The sequence below is a fragment of the Panthera onca genome, chromosome C2, assembly GCF_046562875.1.
Source record: "Panthera onca isolate mPanOnc1 chromosome C2, mPanOnc1 haplotype 2, whole genome shotgun sequence".
Lineage (NCBI taxonomy): Eukaryota > Metazoa > Chordata > Mammalia > Carnivora > Felidae > Panthera > Panthera onca.
This window is the reverse complement of record NC_138347.1, coordinates 9,177,924-9,204,172: the sequence shown is the minus strand read 5'-3', so window position 1 is coordinate 9,204,172 and position 26,249 is coordinate 9,177,924. Positions and strand designations below refer to the sequence as shown.

General features: G+C 48.6%; 1 protein-coding gene across 5 annotated transcripts in view; it reads left to right on the top strand.

Annotated features, from left to right (window-relative positions):
* DOP1B (DOP1 leucine zipper like protein B) overlaps positions 1 to 26,249 on the top strand; it is a 103,765-nt gene that overhangs the window by 60,962 nt on the left and 16,554 nt on the right. For 4 of the 5 annotated variants that reach the window (XR_009612504.3, XM_060640472.3, XM_081796558.1 and 1 more), the window contains 13 exons: positions 3,417 to 3,569; positions 4,247 to 4,347; positions 5,280 to 5,470; positions 9,171 to 10,803; positions 11,289 to 11,400; positions 12,041 to 12,229; positions 13,540 to 13,662; positions 15,666 to 15,800; positions 20,098 to 20,153; positions 21,443 to 21,547; positions 21,644 to 21,710; positions 23,539 to 23,683; positions 26,088 to 26,173. Coding sequence is in view for 4 of the 5 variants with exons in the window: in XM_060640472.3 (XP_060496455.3) it covers positions 3,417 to 3,569; positions 4,247 to 4,347; positions 5,280 to 5,470; positions 9,171 to 10,803; positions 11,289 to 11,400; positions 12,041 to 12,229; positions 13,540 to 13,662; positions 15,666 to 15,800; positions 20,098 to 20,153; positions 21,443 to 21,547; positions 21,644 to 21,710; positions 23,539 to 23,683; positions 26,088 to 26,173 (3,096 nt within the window). In the remaining variant the exon portion in view is untranslated. The remainder of the gene's footprint in view (positions 1 to 3,416; positions 3,570 to 4,246; positions 4,348 to 5,279; positions 5,471 to 9,170; positions 10,804 to 11,288; positions 11,401 to 12,040; positions 12,230 to 13,539; positions 13,663 to 15,665; positions 15,801 to 20,097; positions 20,154 to 21,442; positions 21,548 to 21,643; positions 21,711 to 23,538; positions 23,684 to 26,087; positions 26,174 to 26,249) is intronic. The other variant, XM_060640473.3, reaches the window with a different exon arrangement.

Sequence of the window (26,249 nt, the reverse complement as noted above, 5' to 3'; positions counted from 1 at the left end):
AGTCTTTGAGGGGTTTTTTGGTTTTTGTTTTTTGTTTTTTGTTTTTTTTTGCCAGTAGAGTTCTTCCTAGCTCCCTCTTTTCCTGGTTATTTCTGATAAACAAGCTGGCCTGTGGTTTAATTTGTTGCTGTGCTGGAGCTTCCAGCCTCCTCTTAATTACTTACTACAAAAATTCCATTGTTTTTAAGAGTACCCTAGGCTTGAACTTCCTCACCCTCTTCGAAGTAAACTCTTTTCCCTTGATGGAGCTCTCTGTTTTGTGGCCTGCCTCTCCCTCTGGGCGAAGTCTCCATGTCCCATTGCTCAGGAAGAGCTGGGACCCAAATAGTGACCTGCTTCTTTTGGAGCGAAAGCTCCACAGGTTACTTGCAGTGGGGGGGGAGCCTCCAGTCTTGTGAGCTGGCTTCTCCCAGCATATAACCTCCCCCCTGTAAGCAAAGTAGGGTAAGAATGACCAGAACCCCAGCACTGTTGGCCTGCAGCCCAGTTATAGCCTCCACCCGAGAGGAGGGATGAGGAGTGAAATGCCGCTGCCTTCCCTTTCGCAGAGCCTTGGACTAGGAGCTGGTGGGGAGGGGACTCTACCTGGAGTGGGTAGTCACCTTGTTCCTCGAGCCTCACTGAGCCGAGGCGGTGGGCAGGGTTGTAGTTCAACTGCCGCAGACTTGTTGCTTTAATTGTAATTTAGTAGATATTCTTGAATAAATGTTTCTTTATTTCCTGAATGCCCTTAGGATAATTTCCAAAGACCCTAAATTATGTTTTATTTTTTTATAACTTTCTGTAATTTTTTAATATGTTGTAATTTATATTTTTATAATTTTATAATTTTTTAATAATTTTTTTATTTTTATTTTTCTCTGATAGTCCACAGAGCTCCTCACACAGCCGTACTAACTTGCATACTCAGATCCCGTTTACAGTATTAGGTCCTGGTGGAGCTTTATTTAATTGCTATTTGGCTTGGGCCCCTTGTCCCCCTCCCCTTCCTGCCAAAATTGAGCCCGTGTGGATCTTGCAACTGGAAACAGTGTCACCGTAATACAGCAGCAGTGATTGGGCAAGTCCTTCCTTCCTTGGTCCTGCATATATCTGAGAAGCTTGGCATCATTGTAATATAGGCACAGAGAGGAAAACAGGAGAGAACTTAGCCCATGAATCTTTGACCGCATTAATTACTCTTGCGATGATACACGCTTAGTGATATTTTTGAAAAGGACGCTTTTTCGAGTTCTGTCTGAAGTCTTGAATTTTGTTTTGAATCAGATTTAGTACATATCTCAGTACTTACCACTCATCATGCACTGTAGCATCCTTTATTAAAGTATACAACTCTCAAGGGCTGGGGCGGCAGGGGCCGGTGCCTGACCATGTCCAGATGCTGGACAGGAGCCAGTAAAGCAGCCCACACCAACATCCAGGCCGCCCCCCAGTTCTCGGGCTCTAGGAAGAGGTCTGCTTGCAGATCTTCTAGACTTTTCTCATTCCCATGGAGCAGACCATGTACCAGTGTTCCTGTTGCCCGTGATGTACAGAATAAGGTCTGCAATCCCATGAATCCCCTGACCTTTCTGATCAGGTGGTAAAGGCAGAATTCAGTTCACTAATGAAGTGTCCAGAACATAGGGATCAAGAAGTCCAACATAGATGAAGGAGCAGGTGTGTGTTTTGGGATCAACATCCACTCTCCAACCCTTCAATTCCAGGAGGAGTCTCTTACCTGTAAACTTGCCCATGGGGACCACAAGTAAAGGGACTACTCTGCTTGGTCAAAAGTTTTGTATCAGAGGTTTAATTGCAATTTGATAATTGGAAATCACATTCCTTTAGATTAAAAAAAATAATGGACATCATGGTTAGGGGCTCGAGGCAGTCGGTGGTTAATCTGATCTATGCAGAGAAGATAGTTTTGTCGAATAGAAATAAAGGGGCCAAAAAAGGAGTCATTTGGTCTAAGATGTACTTATAAAGTATTACAGTCTATAAGGCGTAGTCTTTTTTTTTTGGTTTTTGGTTTTTGTTTTGTTTTGTTTTTTAATTTACATCCAAGTTAGTTAGCGTATGGTGCAACTATGATTTCAGGAGTAGCTTCCTTAATGCCCCTTACCCATTTAGCCCATCCTCCCCCCACAACTTCTCGGGTAACCCTCTGTTAAAACATAAGAGACTCTTAAATATGGGGAGGCATAGTCTTTTAACATGACCTAGAAGAATGCCTTCAGAGATTCCTTCCAGGAAATGGGGTTGACCCTCCCTTTGAGTCTCACCCAGTGGGGCAGGCACCCCCAACCCTCACTGGGGCTCCCTGGAATTTAGGGAAGGGCTACAGCCAGGTGCAGACCCTGCATGTTTAAAGAGCTAAGATCAGGGCTGAGGAGACAGAAGACTTGATTTGAGGTGTGATTTGTGTCCTGAAAGTGAGCTGGGCATCCGCCACGGCACTGTGCGTGGAAATGGGAACAGGCAGGTTTATGGAGTTAACACCTCGAAAGACACGAGTCTTCACCGCTGCCGTGTGGTGACCAGTTTGAACCAACCACAGGTGGTAGGGAAGGTGCTGCAAGTGTCACCTCGAGACTGGTGACCACTGCAAATCTACCACACTGCCAGCACATAGTAAGACTGGGTCAAGTGTGCTGGTCGGACGGATACGTTAGCCAATAGGTTCTTGCTTCCAATTGATTTCTCTTGGAAAGTAACGTCAAGGTTTGGGCAAGAGCTGCAGTGTTCTTAGCTGGTCAGAAACCTCCAAGTTTCAAGGGGTGCCTGGCCGGCCCAGTCGATTGAGCCTGCAACTCCTGATGCCAGGGCCATGAGTTCAAGCCCCACAATGGGCATAGAGCTTACTTAAAAAATGAAGAGTGGGGTGCCAGGATGGCTCAGTCAGTTAAGCATCCCACTTTGCCTCAGGTCATGATCTCACGGTTCATGGGTTCGAGTCCCGCGTCAGGCTCTGTGCTGACAGCTCAGAGCCTGGAGCCTGCTTCAGATTCTGTGTCTCCCTCTCTCTCCCACACTCGTGCACTCACTCACTCTCTCGCTCTCTCTCTCTCTTTCAAAAATAAAAGTGTTAAAAAAACACATTTTTAAAAATTAAATGAAAAGCGTTGTTTTGGGGCGCCTGGCTGGCTTAGTCAGTAGAGCCTGCGACTCCTGATCACAGGGTCATGAGTTTGAGCCCCTCATTGGATGTAGAGAAACCTCCAAGTTTAACCTATCACATTACCTGCTGGGGTTTTAGTTTGGTTTGGAGTTTGGTTTGCTTTGTTTTGTTTGTCGATGGTACTTCTCTGTATATTAAGGATTCTCACGTAGCAAGTGTAGATAGAAGCCAGTTCCTCGGGGCTGGGACTGGACTGGCACAAGGAAGAAATGCGGGTGCTGCCTGTGTTCTCACGGTCTCCCTTCTGTCACAGAGGGTGGCTCGTGTGCTTTGGAATCAGCTGAACAAGGAGACCCGGGAGCATCACGTCACCTGTGTAGAGTTGTTCTACCGGCTGCACTGCCTGGCCCCGACGGCCAACATCTGTGAGGACATCATCTGCCACGCCCTCCTGGACCCTGACAAGGTCAGTCTTAGCAGCCTGTCTTCTCTGTCCTATGATCCCAACTGCCAGGCCACCCATCACTGCCTGTGCCCGGGACAGACTTACACACATACAGTCATGCCAGGGCTCAGCAGGCATCCTGATCAATCAACAGGTGTTACAGAATCTTGGGGTTGGGAGGCCTTCAGAAGCTCTAGCCATCCTTTTCAGAGTCCTGAGGACATGGGTTGTGTCCGAATTAAGGCTCACCAGGGAAGTCTACCCCAACTCCTGTGATGTTTGCAGGAACCGTGAGCTCTCGCAGGTGAAGTAGGCAGTCATAGAGAATGCATCGTCCTTTTAGGCCCTGGCCGTCCTTTGCAGTCAAGTTGTATCCTGGTTCTCTAAGCCACTTGCGCCTGACACCTTCAAGAGGTGTGAGAACGCCACGCTCTCTTGTGATCTTCGATCACAGGCCCAGGTGTGCCCCTGGATGTAGGCTAACGTGGCATCTGACCATGCGCGTTATTGTGGTAAAGTGAGCAAGGAAGAGAGGAGGACGTAGGTCTTCCTCCTGCAGGCCGGTCGGAGCCCAGCACCTCTGCTGACGTTGCTGCCGCCCTGCTGAGCTCCTGTTTGTTACGCGGTGGGGTTTGCTGACTGCGGACAACATGCTGTTAGGAAACTAGTGCCTCACTGCCGTTTGTTTCCTCATCAAGGGGACAAGACTAGAAGCTCTGTTTAGGTTCTCCGTCATCTGGCACCTGACGAGAGAGACCCCAGGCAGTCGCGTGACATCTCACAACCGCTCCTTAGACAGGTAAGGTGGTCCTTGTGGGCAGTTACCCTGAACGCACAGGATGCTCTGCCGAGGTGTCTGGTCAGTGTGTCCGGCTGGGGAGGGGAGCGTGTGAAATGGAAAATGTGACCCCATGTTCTGGATGTACAGCAAACGGTTCCCACGATCCCCCAAGTGAATTGAGGCCAGACACATGTGAATACGTGGTAGGAATGTTCTCAATTTGATCCTGGGGGCAGGAAGCCCAGCATGTATCAGAATCACCGGAGGAGAACATGCCTCACGAGGGGACCTCTGTAGGGGACAGTGGTCTGGGTCTGGAACGGGCCGGTTGGCTACGCTGGGTACGTACACTCGCAGTGTCCACCGTGTTCGTGAGATGTGAACTTCACTGCACTACAATCTAGTGCACTTTTTTTTTTTAAATCCCCTTCCTTGGGGCGCCTGGGTGGCTCAGTCGGTTAAGTATCTGCTCAGGTCACGATCTCACGCTTCATGAGTTCAAGCCCCGTGTCCAGCTTTGCGCTGACCATGCAGAGCCTGCTTGGGATTCTCTCTCCCTCTCTCTCTCTGCCCCTGCCCTGCTTGTGTTCTCTCTCTCTCTCTCTCTCCCCCTCTCTCAGAGTGAATAAATAAACTTAAAAAAAAATTATTTAAAGCCCCTTCCTTGTTTCCAAACCTGGGTGTGGTACCAGGTGCCCAGCTTTAGAGAGATGCCGGCTGATTCTGATGCTGGCGGCTTAGTCCCACAGTCGATTGAACCAATGTGGGGTGAAGCCCGGGCATCGGGACTTGGAAAGCTCCCCCGGCGATGCTAGTGTGAAACCAAGGTGGAAATCCCCTGGCCTTTATCTGCATGGGTCTTTAAGCCCGGTTTGCGTGGAGCCGCCTGGGGGTGTCCTGGTGCACGGGGTCACCGAACGCTGACTCAGTGGTGCCCTTCCCACCCACAGGTCCCTGTTCGTCGTGCTGGACAGTCTGGCCTGCACGGACGGTGCCATCAGTGCGGCGGCACAGGGCTGGCTGGTGCGGGCGCTCTCCCTCGGTGATGTGGCACGCATCCTGGAGCCCATGCTCCTGCTCCTGCTGCAGCCCAAGACCCAGAGGACCTCCATCCACTGCCTCAAGCGGGAGAACTCAGCAGGTGAGCCCGCCACGGAGGGCAACCCCGGGGTCCCTGGACCTGGGAAGGAGGGAGGGAGGGAGGAGCAGCCCCGACCCCAGCTGCCTGTGGTGACAGTCAAGTTCCTTAGCCCCACTCAGTGGTTTTGTCAGGTTCAAATGGTGTGAGAGTACTTTGTAATGTTGTGAAGACTTTTGAAGGTTAAGGAGCAGATGAACCAGCACTTAGAAATGCTACGGAGTGTGCTTGTCGTTTTCACTGAAAAATCAGATTTTTTTTTTAATAAAAAAGGAAATGTTTAGTAACCTATGCTCCAATAAGAAATAGCTGAGGGGGCGCCTGGGTGGCTCAGTCGGTTAAGCGTCCCACTTCGGCTCAGGTCACGATCTCACGGTTTGGGAGTTTGAGCCCCGCGTCGGGCTCTGTGCTGACAGCTCGGAGCCTGGAGCCTGCTTCGGATTCTGTGTCTCCCTCTCTCTCTGCCCTTCCGCCCCTCCCCCCAAAAAATAAACATTAAAAAAATAGCTGATTTTTTTTTATTCTTTTGCTAATGAAAAATTCAAGTGCACCTAAGATAGGAGGAAAGAATAACAGACCATCCACACCAGTCTTCCCAAGCCGATGCCTTCACTTAGAAGTCATAGTTTGGTGTCCAGCGGGAAGTTAAGTTTGAGGAGGCTAGGCTGGCACTTCTCTCCAGATCCCTGCTCAGAGCTAGGGATAGTTTAGGTGGCCTCCAGCTAGGAATGGCCGAGAAGTTGAAATTTGCATGTAATCTGGTCAATTGTATCTATGAAAAATGACTTGTGAGCCTTCAAACACATGGTAAGAAACCACAGAAACCACAGTGGTTTCTGTTTATCCATTTTTCTGTCTGCTCTCTAAGGTTCTTTCCAGCTGTAAATTCTGTGAACATACAATCAGAAATGCAGAAGAAATAAGCCTTTGAGTTCCAAAAAACTTCCAGAGGCATCTTTAGCACAAGTAACAGTAAATAGGAAGAAGAAAAGAAAGGCTAAAATAAACCTGATGAGTGCGTTCCATTTGGGTGATTAGCTCCTGGCACAGTTTATGAACTAACATGACTTCCCACAATAGGTGTGTTTTATGACTTCCTGCAGTTTTCTAAGCAGTGGGTTAACAGGCTTTGAGTTAGCTTGTTTACGGGCTTTGAGTTAGCTCACTGGGCTGTAAATACTGTTTGCGCCAGTCTTGTCTTACAGAGAAAAGCAGCCTAACCTGCATAAGCAGCAATTTTGGAGATGCTGCCTAAAACCGTAATCTCCCGTTTTCCTCTAGGAAAGAAAGCTGGCTGCCTCCTCAAAGACAAGGCCTTTTATTATTCCATATTATGAGAAAGTAAAGTCCAAAGAAATGTAAACTAAAGCACCTTCTCGAAAGTTTGGCCATAATTTATGGCAGCTAAATTTTTTAGTGTTCCTTTGTGTTACGAAGGAAGCTCTGTAAGGGAAGCGAAGCAGAAATAAGATAAAAATAGAGACAAACCGTAAGAGACTCTTTTTTTTTTAATTTTTTTTTTAATGTTTATTTTTGAGAGAGACAGAGACAGAGTGTGAACAGGGGAGGGGCAGAGAGAGGGAGACACAGAATCCAGAACAGGCTCCAGGCTCTGAGCTGAACTCAGAAGCCATGAGATCATGACCTGAGCCGAAGTCGGATGCTTGACCGACTGAGCCACCCAGGCGCCCCAGGAGACTCTTAAATACAGAGAACAAACTGAAGGTTGCTGGTGGGGTGTTGGGTGGAGGGAAGGGCTACGGGGGTGATGGGCATTAGGGAGGGCACTTGTTGGGATGAACACTGGCTGTTGTGTGTAAGTGGTGAATCACTAAAATCAATTCCTGAAATCATTATTACACTATATGTTAACTAACTTGGAGTGAAATTTAAAAAAAAAATGAAAAAGGAAGTTTTAATACCACGTGTGCTGGTTTTAAAAGTCACACAGCACTTCCTGCTGCTTCCTGTAGCCCATGTTCCCTGCACCCTTCCCAGTAAGAGAAAATGTTTTTTCCCTGCCTTGCCCTTCCCCTGGAAGGAACTAGAAGTGTAGTGCCTTACTCACACTATCTGTGTAATAGTGTAGAAATCTATACTGAAGATATTACTACGAGCGTCAGGCAGCTCGTCTATTTCTGTCTTATTTTTCCTCCTTCCCTAATCTTATTTAATGTTCATGGAATAGATTTGCTGAGAGCTGTGTATTAAGATGGTTTGGTGATACATACCAAAGTCTTCTTCCTGGTTGTTGTTCCTGTTTACAGAGACCTGAAATATAATATAATATAATATAATATAATATAATATAATATAATATATATAATTGTATTTAACAAGTAATCATGTATTTTATTTTTTATAAAACATGTTATTTTTTTATCTTATTACTTTGTTTTGAGAGAGAGTGTGCATATGCGCAAATAGGGGAGGGGTACAGAGAAAGGGACACAGAGAATCCCAAGCAGGCTCTGCACTGTCAGCACAGAGCCTGACACAGGGCTCCATCTCATGAACCATGAGATCATGACCTGAGCCGAAATCAAGAGTCGAACGCTTGATGGACTGACCCACCCAGGTGCCCTAAGACCTAAATATCTTAAAGTATTGCATATTTTCTGATTATACAAGTACTAACATGCTTATTTTAAAAATTGAACGGGGCACCTGGGTGGCTCAGTCGGTTAAGTGTCGACTTTGGCTCAGGTCATGATCTCGTGGTCCATGAGTTCGAGCCCCGCATCGGGCTCTGTGCTGACAACTCGGAGCCTGGAGCCTGTTTCAGATGCTGTGTCTCCCTCTCTCTCTTACCCTCCCCTGTTTGTGCTCTGTCTCTCTCGGTCTCAAAAATAAATAAACGTTAAAGAAAAAAACTGAAGTAAAAACATACATGAAAGTCCCTTGAAATGCGATTAGAGCTAGGTACGGATAATAGTTTGATAGTCTTCTAGATTTTTTTCATAGCTGTGTATTTCAGATGCTCTCATGTAAATGAGCTCATTCACCACAGCCTGATTCTGCAGCTTGATTTTTCTTCCCCCCTTTTTTTTTAAATTTATTTATTTATTTTGAGTGAGAGACAGGGCAAGTGGAGGAGGAGCAGAGAGGGAGAGAGAGGGAGAGAGGGAGGGCACGAATCCCAAGCAGGTCCCACGCTACCAAGAAGCCACAAGGTTATAACCTGAGCCACAACCAAGAGTCGAATGGTCTCTTAACTAACTGAGCCATCCAGGCGCCCCTTGATTTTCCTTTTTTCATGTAATATATCCCACACACTGCTCCGTATCAGGACACATATCTTTTAAAAACCCGAGTAGCACTTCATTGCACGCGTGAGCTGAGGTTTTTTCCAGTCTACATGTTTTGTTCACTTCCCGGTTTATCCTCACACGTGACCGTCCAATGAATACCCTTACAGCTTTGAAAACTTTCTGCTTTCGTTTCTGTGGGATACGTTTCTTGAAAGGAAACTGCCGAACAAAATAATACACATTTTTAAAAATCACCCTCCCCGTAAAAGTTGGTTTACTTGTCTGCCTTTTGTCCGTAATACAGTGTGGGCTCCAGTTGTTATAGTTTTTTGGGGGAGTTTTGTCAACATTGATCTTTCTGTCTGGCTTTTTAAGATAAAGATCGTTCTAGAACTGACTTATCGTGGCTGACCCTCCTGTTCTGAAGTCATTTGTCATTTTGTAACTTCCAGAAGACTTGCACCGTTGGTTTCACCGGCAGAAGACTCCTTTCAAAGAGGCGGGTGGCGCGTCTGAGCTCCAGGAAGGCGGCTCGGAGGAAGGTGCGTCTCTGAGCCAGTTCGCCACCGTCGACCGTGAGGCCATCTGGGCCGAGGTGGAGAAGGAACCAGAGAAGTGCCCCCCAGGAAGCGAGCCGAGTGAGGACGACCTGCCCTACTACGTGGACCTTCCCGACGGGCCCGCCTGCAGCGCCGTGGACAGCAGCGAGCACACGGAGTCTGCGGACACGAGCTCTGCCCACACGGACAGTGAGAACACGTCCTCCTTTTCTTCTCCTTCCCACGACCCGCAGGAGCTGAGCAACGAGGAGAACTGCTGCGCGCCCATCCCCACGGCTGGCAGGGCCTACCCCGAGCGCTCGGCCTTGCTGGCGGCCTTCCAGGCCGAAAGCAGCTTCAAGCCCACTGCCAACTTGAGCCTGGCGCGCGTGGACTCAGACAGGACCCGGGCGTCCGAGTCGTTGTCCAGCGACGAGGAGGCCGACCTGGAGCTCCAGGCCCTCAGTGCGTCCCGGCTGCTGAAGCAGCGGCGGGAGAGGCAGGAGACCATCGAGGCCTTGTTCAAGCACATTCTGCTCTACCTGCAGCCCTACGACTCCCGGAGGGTTCTGTACGCCTTCTCCGTGTTGGAGGCCGTGCTCAAGACCAACCCCAAGGAGTTCATCGAGGCGGTGTCCAGGACCAGCATGGACAGCAGCTCCACCGCGCACCTCAACCTCATCTCCAACCTGCTCGCTCGCCACCAGGAGGCCCTCATCGGCCAGAGTTTCTATGGGAAGCTCCAGACCCGGTCTCCCAGCGTGTGTCCCCACTCGCTGCTCATCGAGCTCCTCACCTACCTGTGCCTGAGTTTCCTGCGCAGCTATTACCCTTGTTACCTGAAGGTCTCCCACCGAGACATACTCGGCAACCGGGACGTGCAGGTCAAGAGCGTGGAGGTTTTGATTCGAATCATGACCCAGCTGGTCTCCGTGGCCAAGTCCGCCGAGGGGAAGAACGTGGAGTTCATTCACAGCTTGCTGCAGAGGTGCAAAGTTCAGGAGTTTGTCCTGCTTTCGCTGTCGGCGTCCATGTACACCAGCCAGAAGCGCTACGGCCTGGCCACCGCTGAGCGAGGCCGGGCCCTGCAGGAGGAGAGCCTCCTCGAGGAGAGTCTCATCAACCTGGGCCAGGATCAGATCTGGAGCGAGCACCCGCTGCAGATCGAGTTGCTGAAGCTCCTGCAGGTGCTGATCGTCTTGGAACATCACCTGGGCCAGGTCCAAGAGGAGGCTGAAAATCAGCCAGAACTGTCCCGGGAGTGGCGGAAAGCCCTGAACTTCCAGCAGGCCATCAGCGCCCTGCAGTACGTGCAGCCCCACCCGCTCACCTCCCAGGGGCTGCTGGTGTCCGCCGTGGTGCGAGGGCTGCAGCCGGCCTACGGCTACGGCATGCACCCGGCCTGGGTGAGCTTGGTCACGCACTCCTTGCCGTACTTCGGAAAGTCCCTGGGCTGGACGGTGACGCCTTTCATTGTCCAGATTTGCAAAAATTTGGACGAGCTAGTCAAGCAGTATGAAAGTGAATCTGTGAAGCTCTCTATCAGGTACGGCCAACCCTTTGATACGCTATTCTTGCCTTAGTGACGGTTTTTTGCGAGGAATGACTAATTTGCCATAGAAGCCACTTGGAGAATAATTTCAGCCTGATCAGCCGCCTGTCTAGCGTCGTCAGGAGGGGTATCTAGGAACGAAATGCTCCCATCCTTTACTTTTTATTCTACACAGATACCCAGCCCAGCTGAGTATTGCCGTCGCTCTCCGTTGTTTTTGCAAAACAAAACTAAAAACATGCATCACCTTCACAGAAATTCTAAAACATCTGAAAACATTTTTCTAGAATGACCGTATGAACTTTACGTAAAATTGCACAAAGGATGCCCATCGTTATTATAACTATTTCAGTATGAGGGCCCCTGTTTATTTAAGATACCGCTGTCTCTCTGGTTTCTGTGTTTCTAGGTAGGATTAAATACTTTACAGCCTTGTTTTTAAAAATTCTCAAAACAAGTTTCTCATTTCTTCACCAAAGCATAACCGCCAAGAGGGAAAACATCTCTCCGGATTATCCACTCACTCTTTTGGAAGGTCTGACAACCATTACTCACTTTTGTCTTTTGGAACAACCCAACCAAAACAAGAAGGTAAAATTTTTTTTCCGAGTTTGAGGAAATTTTCTTGTATTGTTTTGTCTTCGTTGGGTTATGACCGGTTCAAATAAGAAATGTGCAGCACATGTGAGTAATGAAAATATGTATGCAAATGTATGCTTGCAAATGAAGTGCATATGCAAATATGCATGCACAAGGCTGTGTGAAAGTAAACAAGTGTAGTTTGTTCTTCTGGCGTTCCCTGGGGCTCCTTCCCAGTGCCCAGTGTTAGATCAATAACCAAATGGGATAAAATGTCCTCTTTCTCGGACATATTTTTTACTTGACCTCATGGCGTTTGTGAAATCTGCAGTCTGAAGCCATTTTAGCTGTTAGTTGCTCTGACCTGTTGGGGATTAAAATTTTAGAATGCAGCTGCTGCTTTGGCCGGATGACCAAAGGAGTCTGTGACGTGGGGCCTCGGACTCCCAGGGGCGCCTCTTAGAAAGAAGGCTATGGGTTGAAATGCACAGGGAAGCATTTTGCTTCCAGATCCCTGCCTGTGGGACTTGTCAGAGGTGTGAGTGCTACGGCCCAGACTCCCATCCCACCGGTGCCCTGGCGATCACCGGATTCTGGTTATCTAGTTCTGCCACACACGCAGCCGAGACTCATGTTCATTTCCAATTCTTAGACCACTGCTGTAAGCGATCCGACCAATTTGAAAAATGCCAAGAATGCCATTCTGGAAGAGTTGCCTCGAATCGTTAACACCATGGCCCTTCTCTGGAATGTTCTCAGAAAGGAGGAGACTCACAAGAGACCCGTCGATCTCCTTGGAGCCACGAAGGGATCCTCTTCCGTTTACTTTAAAACCACCAAAGTGAGAGAACTTCCTCTGTGGTTTGATTATTTCTTTTGTCTTGTGTTGTCCCACCAAAAATAAGTACGTACAGGAATATGTACATAAATAATCAGTGTGTGCTCAGTGAAACCCAAGTTAGGCATAAGTCGGAGATAGAAACCTCCAGTTAGTTTGTTAGAGTAACTTTCCTATTCCTGACTAAAAGGCTTTGTGAGTTTTTAACCTGTTTTTTTCCTTTCGCCCTTTTCTTTTAAACTAGAAGTTTCTGGGGGTTTAAAGATCTTTCCTATTGCTCTCAAGCATTTCTGTAACACAGCTTGTCTCTTATGTCCAGCTTTTAATATTGCCTTGGACACATGGGCACGTCAAGGCAGAATTTAGGGTGTCGCTGAGTTTTTTTACTAAACGAGAAATGCAAAGCCCAGAGTATTTCTGGTTTACTGAGCTCTCCCCCAATTCTAACGGTCTCTGCCTTAGAAGCATCTGGGCACATGGCTCAGTCTCTGTTTGCCAGGTATGGCGGCTTGGAATTATCTGGCCTTGTCTTGTGTCTGCTGACCACCCAGTGCCAGGTGTGACCTCTGGGCTCACTCAGGCATCCAGCAGCCCAGGCTGGGTGGACTGGTTCAGAGCATGGGGAGCTGGGGAGCCTGGGTTCAGCTCCCTGGGACCTTGGGAAAGTTCACTAGCCTCTCTGTGCTGGAGTTTCTTTGGTTGAAAGCACACACCGTCCAAAGTGCTGTACATTTATTAGCATATCTAGCCCTCACATAGGAGGTAAGTGCTCTTATTAGTCCCAAGTTAGGAACAAGAACACTGGGGCCTAGAGGGAGTGAGTGCTTTGCAGTCAGTTATACATCTGATAAGGCAGCCCTGAGGCTGGACCCAGGACCCAGGAAGGAGGATATCTCGCTCATGTGCTCGTTGTATATAAAGTGATAGATAAATAAATAAATAAATAAATAAGTAAATGATATTAAATATAGGCATAGGGGCATAGTACGTGCTCAGTAAATTCATTCGAACAAATATTTGCGTGCCTGCGGCTGTGTGCTGGGCCTTGTTTATACCCGGTGAGCAAGATGGAAGAAGTCCCTGTGCTCACGGCAGACACAGCCGTTACCCTCCAGTTTAAAAGTAATGACGAGAAACAGTGAGAGGAAACGCAGGACATTCTGATGGCATGTGACCAGGGAACCGGACTGGGGCTGGGCTTGCGGGGCAGCCTTCCGGAGGCCAGCTAGCGGGCTTCTACTCCTTGCGTTACAGGCACTGCGTAGTGGCCCTGGCCCCACTCTGCCATAACTCTTCTTTTTCCCGTGTTCTAGACCATACGACAAAAAATTTTAGACTTCTTGAACCCCTTGACGGCGCATCTGGGAGTTCAGTTAACAGCTGCTGTTGCAGCAGTATGGAGCAGGAAGAAGGTTAAACGCCTCAGTAAGATGAAGGTAGAGTTTAAAAATCAAAGTTGTATTTAAACTTGCTCTGCCAGGATCACCAGAGTCACATGCAAGCGATGGTGGTGTTAAAGGCCGGCTCGGGAAACCGCTGAAGTGCTTTCACTGCTTTAAATGCGTGGATGACACAGGCGTGTCTCACTCCAGCTGGGACTGCGGGCGGGCAGGCGGGCGGGCGGGGAGCTACCCCTGGCTTCTGCTTTCGGATCTCTCTGTGAGGAATATAGAATACTTTTTTCTATTATTATCTTTTTGAGATTATTTTGAGAGAAAGAGAGAATGTGTATACGCAAGCAGGGGAGGGACAAAAAGGGAGACAGAGAATCCCAAGCAGGCTCCACGCTGTTGGCACAGAGCCTGACACGGAGCTTGAACTCGTGAACCCAGAGATCATGCATGACCTGAGCCGAGATCAAGGGTTGGACACTTAACCAGCTGAGCCACCCAGGTGCCCCTCTTATAGATGTTTTTAAACCATAAGATACTTTACTTTTTGTTTTAAGAGAAGTCTTAGGTTCACAGCAAAATTGAGGGGAAAGTACAGAGATTTCCCCAGTATCCCCTACCCTACACACGCATGGTGTCCCCCATTATCAACACCTCCCCACAAAGTGGTGTGTTTGTTACAGTCAGGAACCTACTTTTTGACACATCATTATCACCCAGGACCCATAGGCTTTTTAATTTGTAAAAATAGTACTTACAAAAATTTATACCTGATTCAAATCCTCACGTTCCTGTTCCCAAAGATAACTTCGTTTCGCATTTCATCCGTTCTTTATCCGCTCACTGTGGTCCATCACTCAGTCCGCAAGGGACTTGGTTTATTTCTGCAAAACCAACACAAGCCTCTTCCTTTTTTCTCTCTTGACCATCTAGGTTCCTACGTCACACCTCCCTCAGAGGGTCTTTCCCACCCCCTGGACACTATCTCAGTGTCCAACATAGGCTCCTGTTCCCTGAGGAGGCATGAAAGCTTGGTGGCCCAGGCCACCCAGCTTAGCACCTGTGGGGTATTCACTGGTGGTAAGTCTGATCCTTCCAAGTGCGTGTAGCCACATTATAGAGACTCGACATCGAAAATGTGTCTCCGGGGACACCTGGGTGGCTCTCAGTCAGTTGGGCATCTGACTCTTGATTCTCAGCTCAGGTCTTGATCTCAGGGGCGTGAGTTCAAGCCCTACATTAAAAAAAAAAAAAAAAAAAAAAAAAAAAAGATGTGTCTCCCATCCCTGGGATTTCCTGCCAAGGCCAACCATCAAGAATCTGATTTATCTGTTTTCTCTGTTACCATCCTCATACTTCTAGGGCTCCCTTTCAGTGTCAGCCTGCTTCCTTCAAATTACGTGTATCTGTTTCTAAAATGCTCTCTGAGGGGTGCCTGGCTGACTCAGTTGGTGGAGCATGCAACTTTTGATCTTGGGGTTGTGAGTTCAGGCCCCATGATGGGTGTAGAGATTACTTTAAAAAATAAATCCTTTCTGGGGCACCTGGGTGGCTCAGTCAGTTAGGTGTCCAACTTCAGCTCAGGTCACGATCTCATGGCTCATGAGTTCAAGCCCCGTGTCGGGCTCTGTGCTGACAGCTCAGAGCCTGGAGCCTGCTTCAGATCCTGTCTCCCTCTCTCTCTCTGCCCCTTTCCCACTCACACTCTGTCTGTTTCTCTCAAAAATAAATAAATGTTGAAAAAAATTGTTTTTGATAAATAAATAAATGCTTTCTGAGCTTGAACGTACCAGTGTCACTGCCCCATCATCAACTGCACCTGTTATTCCTAATGTATGTCAGATGCTAATTCTGTCACAGTGATTAAATGCTTAGCTCACTCTTTGTCCCCACCAAGAGAGTCCTTTACCCAGTTTTTGTTTAAATATTTATTTAAAATATCAAAGTTCTTTCTCTGGGGGCAGCTCTTATAGAAGACTTTCTGTGCATTGTTCTTATGTTTGTTTTCTCTCTGTGAGCCTTAAGGGAACTATTTTTTTCCTTGGCAGATTGTCCCGGCGGCAAGCACATCCCAGCTGACCCTTGTCGACTTGATTTGTGCGCTCAGCACCCTGCAGACAGACACGGTGCTTCACCTGGCAAAGGAGGTGGTGAAGAGGCCGCCGCAAATCCGAGGGGACGAGGTCAGGAGCCCGGGGATCTTCCAGATGAATGCGTGGCGCCCTCCTGTCTCTGTGTCTTATAAATTGTGTTTGGAAGGGAAGCAGAAGTCTCAGGAGCAGCTAGGATTCCCTGGGGGGTGGCATGGAGGTATTTTGCTGGGCTTGGAGGAGGCCACGTGAAGTGTGCCCAAAGGGCTTTGGTGCACCTGTTTGAAGGTGGGAACCACCGGAGGTCAGCGGCCATCTCTCATCGTTCCCTCCTTGCTGCGGCACGCATTGCCTGGGAGTGGGTTCTTACCAAGTGCCTGCAGTATGCCAAGTTGAACAAAACCTTTAGAAAGAGGAAATGACACCTGCCTCGAGGAACTAGCAGCCTAAGAGGCATCAAAGAGAAGCAAAGCCAGACACTGGTTGAAGGTGGTAAAGGCCAACTTATATTCCGTAGCTACCGTGTTAGGGGAGAGCGTGGACCCCAGTTCTGATCTGTGCAGAGGTAACAGAGTTCTTTGAGAAATGGAGGAGTAGGAAGCGTGAAGGAGCAGGGGCTCCAGCAAAGCCAGGGAAGTAGAAAATTACAAAAAAGCGGGGAAGGGGATCGGTCATTGTGAGTAGGCTGTTGGGTTTGCTGACCGGTGCTCATGGAAGGTAGGCTCCTATCCTCCCGGAGACTGGGAGACAAGGGCCTGTCTTTCCCAATGATGGTACTCCAGAGGACGGCTCCCAGCTCCTTGAGGAAGACAGTCCTGTTGTAAGAAATGTATGTGCATCTCAAAGGACAGAGGAAGGATTTATAACTACACTTTCCTTAATAAATGCTCTGAGAAGGAAGGTCAGGAGCCTGTTGGGTGCCGACTGAGCACATGGTCGATTGTTCTGGCAGCCTTGAACTCTCTTGGGCGGGCATTTTAAGGGGGCTGGGGTCATCACCTGAGGGACGCCACCTTGAGCTGCTAGAAACCCTGGTGGTGTTTGTTCAGGTTAGCGTGGGGGATGGACGGGATCGTTTCTGCTGAAAGTCAGTCCTCGTGGGCCAAAGTGGAGGCCTGGTGGAGAAGAGAGCTCTGACCAGAATTCAAACTTTGGTAATTTTTACATAAAAGAAAAAAAAAATGGGTCAGAGGACAGGACTCACGTGAGGCATTCTGAGAAGGAAGAGATTTCATCTGGCTGCAGCAGAAGCCGTGGTGTGTAGAGAGCTAGGATGGGACCATGAGGCTCCTATGGTTTTGCAGGCCGTTTCTGCATAGCGGGTGTGGAGTCCTTGCTGCCCAAGGCCTCGTGCAGTCACATACAGTGGTTTTGAAACAAAACCACTTGGGGTTTGTTTTTTTTTTTTTTTTTTTGGTAAGATTTTATTTTTAAGTAAACTCTACATCCAACATGGGGCTTGAACTCCCAACCCCAAGAACAGGAGTCACATGCTCCATTGACCGAGCCTGCCAGGCTTCCCAGAGGTTTTTGTTTTTACCAAAGCGGGGAGCCTCATTGAAACGTAGGAGCTGTTTTTGTTCTTAATTCGTTAATTTGATAGAAAGCAGGCATTTATTTCAGCCTTGAAATAATTGCATTCTATGAAGTGATTTAAAATTGTTAGGAAAAGTATAAGAATAATTACCTAAATGGAAACTAGTGGAACGGACAAAGTGATTATTTAAAAATGCAGTTTTACTGAAAAAAAAAAAAAATTTTTTTTTTGGCAGCTGGGTAGGGCAGTCAGTGAAGCATCCACTTTCGGTTCAGGTCAAGATCTCGTGGTCCATGAGTTCAAGCCCTGTGTCAGGCTCTGAGCTGTCAGCCTGCTCCAGATTCTGTGTCTCCCTCTCTCTCTCTCTCTCTCTCTCTCTCTCTCTCTCTCTCTGCCCCTCCCCCACGCTCACACGCACGTCTGAGCATGCGCGCACGCTCTCGCTTTCCAAAGTAAACATTAAAAATATATAAAATAAAATAAATAAAATTACAGTTTCACTCAAACAGGTATTTGTTGTATACCAGTGTTTGTAGTAGCGTTGCTCACAGAAGTGAAAGGGGAGAAGCACCCCAGGTATCCATCGACGAATGATTACATAAACCAAAGCAGGTGCATCCATGCAACGGGGTATTCCTCAGCCTTAGAAAGGAAGTTAATTCTGACACCTGCTGCAACACGGATGAACGTTGAGGACATGTCAAGCGAAGCCAGTCCCAGAAGGACCAAAGTGAAAGGATTCCACTGATAGGACGTCTCTAGAATATTCAGTTGTGTAGACAGAAAGCAGAGTAGTGTTGCCAGAAGTGGGAGGAGAGAGGACAGGAGTTACTGTTGAACGGGGACAGAGTTTCAGTTTGGGAAGATAAAAAAGTCCTGGAGACGGCTGGTGAAGATGGCTGCACAACATTGTGAAGGAACTTAACGCCACGGAACTGGACACGTAGAAATGGTTATAATGAGGGGCGCCTGGGTGGCTCAGTCAGTTGTGTCTGACTTTGGCTTAGGTCATGATCTCATAGCTTGTGGGTTCGAGCCCTGCATCCAGCTCTGTGCTGACAGCTCAGAGCCTGGAGTCTGCTTTGGATTCTGTGTGTGTGTGTGTGTGTGTCTGCCCCTCCCTTGCCCACCCTCTCTCTCTCTGTCTCTCTCAAAAGCTAAATAAATGGGTTTTAAAAATTAAAAAAAAAGAAATGGTTAAAATGGTAAATTTTATGTATACTTTATTACAATAAAAAGTTTTATAACAAAGGAATATAGCTTTGAATTTTAAAGTTCTCACCCAGGATGGCAAACAAAAGCTGAACCCTGGAATAAGCACTGTTCTCAGCCATTTGTCACCCTGTATGTGAGAAAACTGGCCAAGAAGGTCTTAGGCCATGTTCATAGCTCTGCTTGTCTTGGAGCACAACTCTGCCTCTGGTCACGTCTTCCTCCAGAAGGGCCCCCCTCGCACGTGGCACAGGGTAGTGGTCTTCCAGCCAGTGGCACGTGGCACAGGCCTGCGAGGTCCTCCAGCCAGTCAGCTGTGCCCTTCCTTCGTTCCAAAACTGAAGATAACTGTGCTTCGGGGGTAGGGAATCCTCAATAGTGAAACCGTGTCTGCCCTCAGTCAGCTGTGTTCTAGTTGGGAAAAGAAGACGAGCCAGCCTAAACATGAGCGCCACGAGGCCCGGATGATGGAGCTGTTGAAGCCCTTAAGGGATCAGCTGTGAAATGTCATGGGAGACGTCCACGGCATGTGTTGGACGTCTGCCCCCGGGGCCTCCCTCGAATGCCCGGGAGACTTGTCGTCTTTCGTTCTGGTACATAAATATTAAAGTAATCAACCCTGAAGAGAGGAGCAGGGTTGGAGAAACTGTCAGATCCTCGGTGACTTTGCATCTATAACTCTGAGCCAGTCTCAGGTGTCAGGAAACTGACCCTCAGCATTACAGCTGCAGAACCAGAGGGAGCTGTCCTCCGGAAGGAGGGTCTGTGACGGCTTTTGTGGACCAGGCAGGCCCTTGTAGTTTTGTTCCTTCATGTGGCTTGAAATTCTACAAGTATCTGCAACTCGTGGGCTAGAAATAAACCACGAGGGGGCGCCTGGGTGGCTCTGTCAGTTGAGTGTCGGGCTTGATTTTGGCTCAGGTCATGATCTCCAGGTTTGTGAGATTGAGCCCTGTGTCAGTGTGGAGCTGCTTGTGACCCTCTCTCCCTCTCTCTCTCTCTTCCTTCCTCACTCATGCGTGTGCCTGCTCTCTCTCAAAATATATAAATAAACATTAAAAAAACCCATTAGATCTCGTCTGGCTGGCTGGTTTTTGACTGTTCAAACAACAAAATTACATTTTATTGATTAGTTAATCAGTTCAACTTCCATAACTTCCACAAATAGCTTTTTATAAGCAAGAAGAGAAAAAAAATATGTTTTCAAAACCAGTTTCTAAGTGGCTCCAACCCTTGGGATGTAGGGAAGTTGTCTGGGCTGGGTTTGAGGGAATTCCTTGAGCTAAGAATTAGAACTTTTTATTGTCTCTTGTCGGTAGTGAGTCGCATGCACTCATGAGGGTCCACTTGGGCCACCAGAGTTTTATTACACCACAGCTTCCCCCAAATACTTGTTACAAGCCTGGAGGGGACTCGCCCTGAAGTCTGGTAAGAAGGGCGGTGATGATTTGGGACCTCACAGTGGGCATGCGTTTTGTCACACTTGGGGGCTGCTTTCACGTGTGCTATCCCATCTGAGAGACTCTGGCTAAAATCCTTTCTTTGTGAGGATGTAGACTCTCTTTCGTTTTGTATTCTAATTCTTTTTTTAACCTTATTTCCTAACCAACTTGGAGTAATTGGTTTCACTTTCATTTTCAGAAAGCGCCGCTCGTGGATATCCCTGTGTTGCAGTTTTGCTATGCTTTCATCCAAAGGTAAGGCAACCCTTCACAAACTTCGCTCAATCGCAGTAATCACTGCACAGATGCAGTTGCGCTGATTGTAAACATGACTCCCAATTGCATTTCTTGCCAACTGGAGAGCCTTAGTTCAGAAAGCATCTTGAAGGCGTCCTGCCTGGTTTCTTCCCAAGGTGTGAGAATGAATGCCCTGAGGCTCTTCCTTCTTCTCCAGAGATCTAATCGGACTTTGTAAAATCCATGTGCTGTCCCTTGAACACTTCACATTCGGCGTCAAAGTGTTAAAGACTTAGAAAAAGGAGAAGTGATTGTTTTGAGTCCTCGGTGCTTTCCTGTGGTTTCTGCCTGTGAGCTTCGTGTCTGTTTTCAGCCTCTGCTACAGGGGAGGTTGAAGCAGGTTCCCCAGGTGGAAGGGAAGCCTTACCGGACCCACCGTGCGGGGCTGCCTCTGTCGCAGTCACAAAGGCGAAGTGGGGGACATAGCCCCCTTCTCGTGTGGCGGGAATTGCACGGTCAGGCAGTCTGACAACCAGGTCCCAGCTCCTTGGTTAACAAGGCTCTCGGGCCAAGCTTCTTGCAGCTTGCCACCCCCACGGCTACAGGCGGGTAGATCCGAGCGTCATAGTCCCAGGAGTCCCTGGGTCTGGGGTTAAGTTCGAACCCACTGTCGATACTTCGCCCACAAGCGATTTTCCAGTTCCTTCTTCCAGGGGTTAAAGAGGAGCTGGTCACGTCCGTCCTGGTGGTCACTGCTGTGCTTTGTAATGCTGGCGGGTCTCAGCATTATGGTGGTCTCAGTGACCCATGAGACGTCAGCAGCTGCAGATTTCCATCCTCCTCCTCTTGCAGGGGAGGCACTGCTGAGGTGGCTCAGCACTTGAACCTGGGGCCCTTGGGCTGCGGCCTGTCGCGCTATGTGGCCTCACCATGAAAACTACTGAAGATCAGCTCCTGGCGGGTGACCTTGTGGGCTGATGGCTGCGACACTGGAAAGACCAGATATTAGAGCTAGACTGGCCCAAGGGGTCAGATAGTCCTCTGGTTCAAGGCCTTTATTTGATACACAGGAAACTGGGAGCATCTGACTTGTCAGCAGCAGGATTTCTGGTCTCCAGACTCCCCAGGTTCTTGCCAGAATACAAAAATGTAGCCCGTGCGTATTTTAATTTGAACAAGAACAAAGAGGTCAGTCAGATAGGCCATATGCCCTCTGCTTTCCAACTGCCTGGACCTAAAATGTGCTTATAATGTATGTTTTGACTTGTTCACCGTCGGGTTATTTTTTCCTGGTTTTTTAAACATAGGCTCCCAGTCACGGCCTTGCAAGAGAACTTTCCTTCGTTGTTGGGCGTGCTGAAGGAATCCGTACAGTTGAATCTAGCTCCGCCTGGATACTTTCTGCTTCTCAGGTACCGTGCCCCAGCAGTCACGTCACCGTGTTTTCCTGCCGGAATACATCTTGTTCCTGCAACATTCTTAGTCTGAAGCTGCTTGTCTCTCAACAGCATGCTGAACGACTTTGTGACGAGAACTCCCAACCTGGAAAGCAAGAAGGACCAAAGAGACCTGCAGGTCTGTGTGTGAAAAGGGTGGCGATGCCACCGTTCCAGGAGTAGTGGCCGCCTTTAGAGAACGTGCTCGTGGATAATCAGCACTGGGCAGAATCGGCTCTTAGATCTTTGTCGTCACGTCTCACTTCCCTCGTTACTGTCTTTCGGAGGCTCGAGGGACCCGGGCCAGGGTCTCCTGCTGAAGTTCTTGCGTCCGGCCTGAGCAGTCCGCTAGGGATTGACACGATGCCCCCTCCCCCCAACCACACACAGATAGAGGTGGAGACGCCTCCTGCACAGCGTTAGGACAGCAACTCCGTACACATGGATTTCTGTCCTTGAAACCATTCTGGCCCCTCCTTGCTTAAGCAGTATTTGCTCACAGGAAGTTTCCAAAAACCTAAGAAAAGTAAAGGTGAAACTCACCCCAGGAGAAGGGAAGCCTTAGAGTAAAATGCCAACTACAAACGGAATGGCGGGGTCAGGAAATCACGATTTTGCAACCATTAGAATCGTTGGTTGAGGGGCTTTTGGAGCCATGGCTTCGAGTTAAACCGAAGGATTAGTGTATCAGTTTTACAGCCCTGGGGATGTTACTGCTGACCATTATCCCTGGCTTTTGTGAAAGGTCTCTCCGGTTCCAGTGCTGATCCACTGGAGCACGGTTTAAAGCACAGTCAGGCTTAGTTAGACAACCCAGGGACCCGCGTGGCCTCCACTTGTGGGGAAGAAAGCTGACGCTGCACGACCAGTACTTGGACAGCACTTCCCAGACTAGCCTCTCAAGGCCACCTGCCTCGTGGCCTATTACCTACAGCGCGCCCCTGCCTTCTGTCTGTTCTGGCAGTAGCGTTGGCCTCGGGGGTCACGGCAGCTAGTGTGCCTCACCCCTGCTCCCTTTGGTTGCTCCCATCTCATGATGCCCAGCCTCCCTGACACCCCAACTCCTCACCCCTGCTTCAAGGCACACCTACACCTTTTCCCTGCCCACTCGCTGCGTGGGAAGTGGGATACCCTCCGAGCCCTCAGTCTCTTTTCTTGCTCTTTCTTGCCACCGTCGGCCACACCACACCCCTGCCCGGGTTCGCTGAAGGTAGCTCCCTCACGTGTGCCCCTCTTCCCACTGGCAGTGCTCTCGCTCTGTGCCTGACCACCCCAGCCCACCAGTTGGGCTTACGGTCTATGTCAGGATTGTTCCGTTCTCAGACGGCAAGGATGTGCAGCCAGTCTTTGCTGGTGAGACTTGATGGTGCTGGCTTGAGAAAGGGGCTCAGCATTTCTGCCTCCATCCCAGCTACTTGGCCAGATTCTTTACTGATTATACTCCTGATATGAATCGTTCCTCACTTCACCCTCATCGAGTCAACTTAATTCAGTTAATTTTATTTCTTGTTAAATTATTGAAGGATGCCATTCTAGCAAGGACCCATGGCCCCAAAGACACCGGAAACAAATCTGCTAGATGGCAGTGTGCAGCTATAACTTCCTGTTTCTCTGTGGCATGCCCATGATGGCCAGTATGGTAGCCGTTAGCCGCCTGTGGCTGGTGAGCACTTGAAATGTGGTTGGTCTGAATTGAATGTGCACATCAGACTTCAAAGGTCTAGTGCAAAAAAAGAGTGTGAAATCTCATTAATAATTTCTATATTGATTACGTGTCGATCATGTTTTGGGTATATGAGGTTAGAAATTGTGAACTTGTTTCCTCTGACCCTCTAATATGGTTCCTGGAAAACTTCACGTTACCTGTGTGGTTCATAGTTGTGACCTATGTTAACGTTTCTACCGAATGGTGTGGTTTTAGGCATTTCAGCGTCTTTTCCTGAGCTAACTTCCTTTCTTCTTTTCAGGAAGTCACTCAAAAAATCCTAGAAGCTGTAGGGAACATTGCTGGCTCTTCCTTGGAACAAACCAGCTGGCTAAGTAGAAACCTGGAAGTGAAGGCCCAGCCTCAGATCTCTCTAGAAGAATCTGATGCTGAGGAAGATTTGTGTGGTAGGTACACGGGGTCAGAAAATGATACCTGCTGGGGTGCCTGGGTGGCTCAGTCCGCTGAGCGTCCAACTCTTGATTTTGCCTCAGGTCATGATCCAAGGGTCGTGGGATCGAGCCCTGCATCAGGCTCTGTGCTGTGTAGAGCCTGCTTCAGATTCTCTCTCTCTCTCCTTCTTCCCCTCTCCCCCACTCATGCTCTCTCCCCCCCCCTCAAATTAATTAGTTAATTAAAATTAAAAACTAAAAGGATTTCACAGTGGTGTGGGCAAGAGACAGTGTTGGCTTAGAGGCAAGGGCGATACAAAAAGGTGGACTGATTTAGATGCAGAGTCCACAGAACTTGCTCATGGGCTGGATGTGGTGGTTAACAAAAAAGGCAATCAAGGATGACTTTGGTTTTTAGCTTACACAATTTATTGAGGTGGAAAAGACTGAAATAACATTCCGGAACAGGAAATTGAGCTTGGTTTTGCAAGTATTAAATTTGAGATGTCAGAGAAAGAGCCAGAAAAGACACTTAGGTGGTCACTGGGATTGGACAAAAACCAAGAGAGCATAGGGTCACAGAAACATAAGAGTGCTTCCAGAGGAAGGGAGGAATAACACAGTGGAAGACTGCCAAGAAATGGAGGCAAGTCGGACAGAGACCCACTGGGCTCAACAACATGGAAGCCTTTGGGCTGGGAACACCAGAGTAGGTAGAGAAGAGGCTGGGGAGAAAAGGAGGGGGAGGAGACAGCAGTGACGGCATGAATGCAGAGAACTCCCTGAAGCTCACTTGTCAATAGGACAGTAACCAAGTAGAACCAAAGACCAAAGAATATCTCTTACTTGATTTGTTTTTAAATTGGAGTATGCCAGGGGCGCCTGGGTGGCTCAGTCAGTTGAGTTTCTGACTCTTGATTTCGGCTCAGGTCATGATCTCACAGTTTGTGAGTTCGAGCCCCATGTCAGGCTCTGTGCTGACAGCACGGGTCCTGCTTGGGATTCTCTCCCTCCATCTCTCTCTCTCTCTCTCTGTCCCTCGGCTTGCTCTCTCTCTCTTCCAATCTCAAAATAAATAAACATTAAAAAAAATAAAAAATAAATAAATTGGAGTATGCCAACACATATTTGTGTGGTGACCGAACAGTGCGGCAGAGGTGTGCCTGGGTGGCTCAGTTGGTTAAGCATCCGACTCTTGGTTTCGGCTCAGGTCGTGATCTCACTATTCGTGGGTTCAAGCCCTGTGTCAGGCTCTGCACTGACAATATGGAACCTGCTTGGGATTCTCTCTCTCTCTATCTCTCTCTCAGTCTCTCTCTCTCTCAGTCTCTCTCAAAATAAACAAACTAAAAAAACAGAAAAACAACAGTGCAGCAGAGAAGAAATAAATACCACAGAGAGAAAGGATAGTTAGAAAGCAAAACCCTTGATGGCCATGGGGCCAGGGTTGGTGTCATAAATGGAATTATGGTCTTCCCATAGGATCTAGGGGCATGTTTATCAACACAGGAGACCAGGCAGAGAACACAGATATATATGTTGTAGATTAAGAACTCATCGTGGCCAAACTGACAGAGTCCTGTTTGTTTCCATTAATTTTCTCCATGAAATATGAATGAGGTTACCAGCTGACAAGGGGAGAGTATTGATAGTTATCGAAGGAGGATCTGAATTATGTTGGAGAGAAGGGAAGCCAGCATACCACCAAGGTCCATGGGTGGGACTATCTGGTAGCCATCAGGTTCTTTTTGAGGTTCATGGTCATGGGGGAAAGTGAGGTCTGTCTCATGGTTTGGTTTTCTCCAGAGCACTTACCTACACAGAACTGCATAGGCCGAACTTTGGGTTTCTCCAGGTTTGCATTTTTCCAGGTGAGTGCCTCAGAGGGAGAGAACAGCAAAAGTCGGGATGCTTCCCAGGTAGAAGGCAGACCGTGGGTGCAGGTGGGGAGGCAGAGAAGGGCAGACCTGGAGGAGTTGATGAAGGATTTGGTGGCCTGTGCGAGGATCCAGGAAAGATAAGATATAGTCAGAGAAGGAGGCTGGAAGTGGAGAGTTGAGAAATTGATGACATCAAGGGTGTGATGGTGACAGACGACAGAGCTGGTGCAGAGTAAGATTGTCAGAAGAGAGAAGAGGGTCAGGGGGCGCAGAGGCCGAGCTGTCAGATGGATCACCTAAGGGGCCGTTGATGCCCCGAGAACGATTCAGAGCAGAGAGCTGGGGAGGAAGACAGTGAGTCGGCACTGACGCCCTTGATCACAGTGCCCAGATGCTTACTGTGGAGTCGAGCACGCTAACGGAGGACATTGCATACTCCACGTGAGAAGAGGGACTCGTCACACGTACATGCGATGCTTTCGAGGCGTGAATGGTGGCCCAGCCTTCGTGACTGAAACACAGCTGCCTCTTTCTGTCAGCAGATGCCACCGCCACGGCTGCAGCAATGGTGTCCGCGTCCGCCCCGTCGGTATACAGCGTGCAGGCCCTGTCTCTCCTGGCAGATGTAAGTGCGCCCCCTACTGGTCCTCCCTCGCGGGCCCGACGGCTGGCTCCATGCTCTGTGCAGGCAGGCCGCCCCT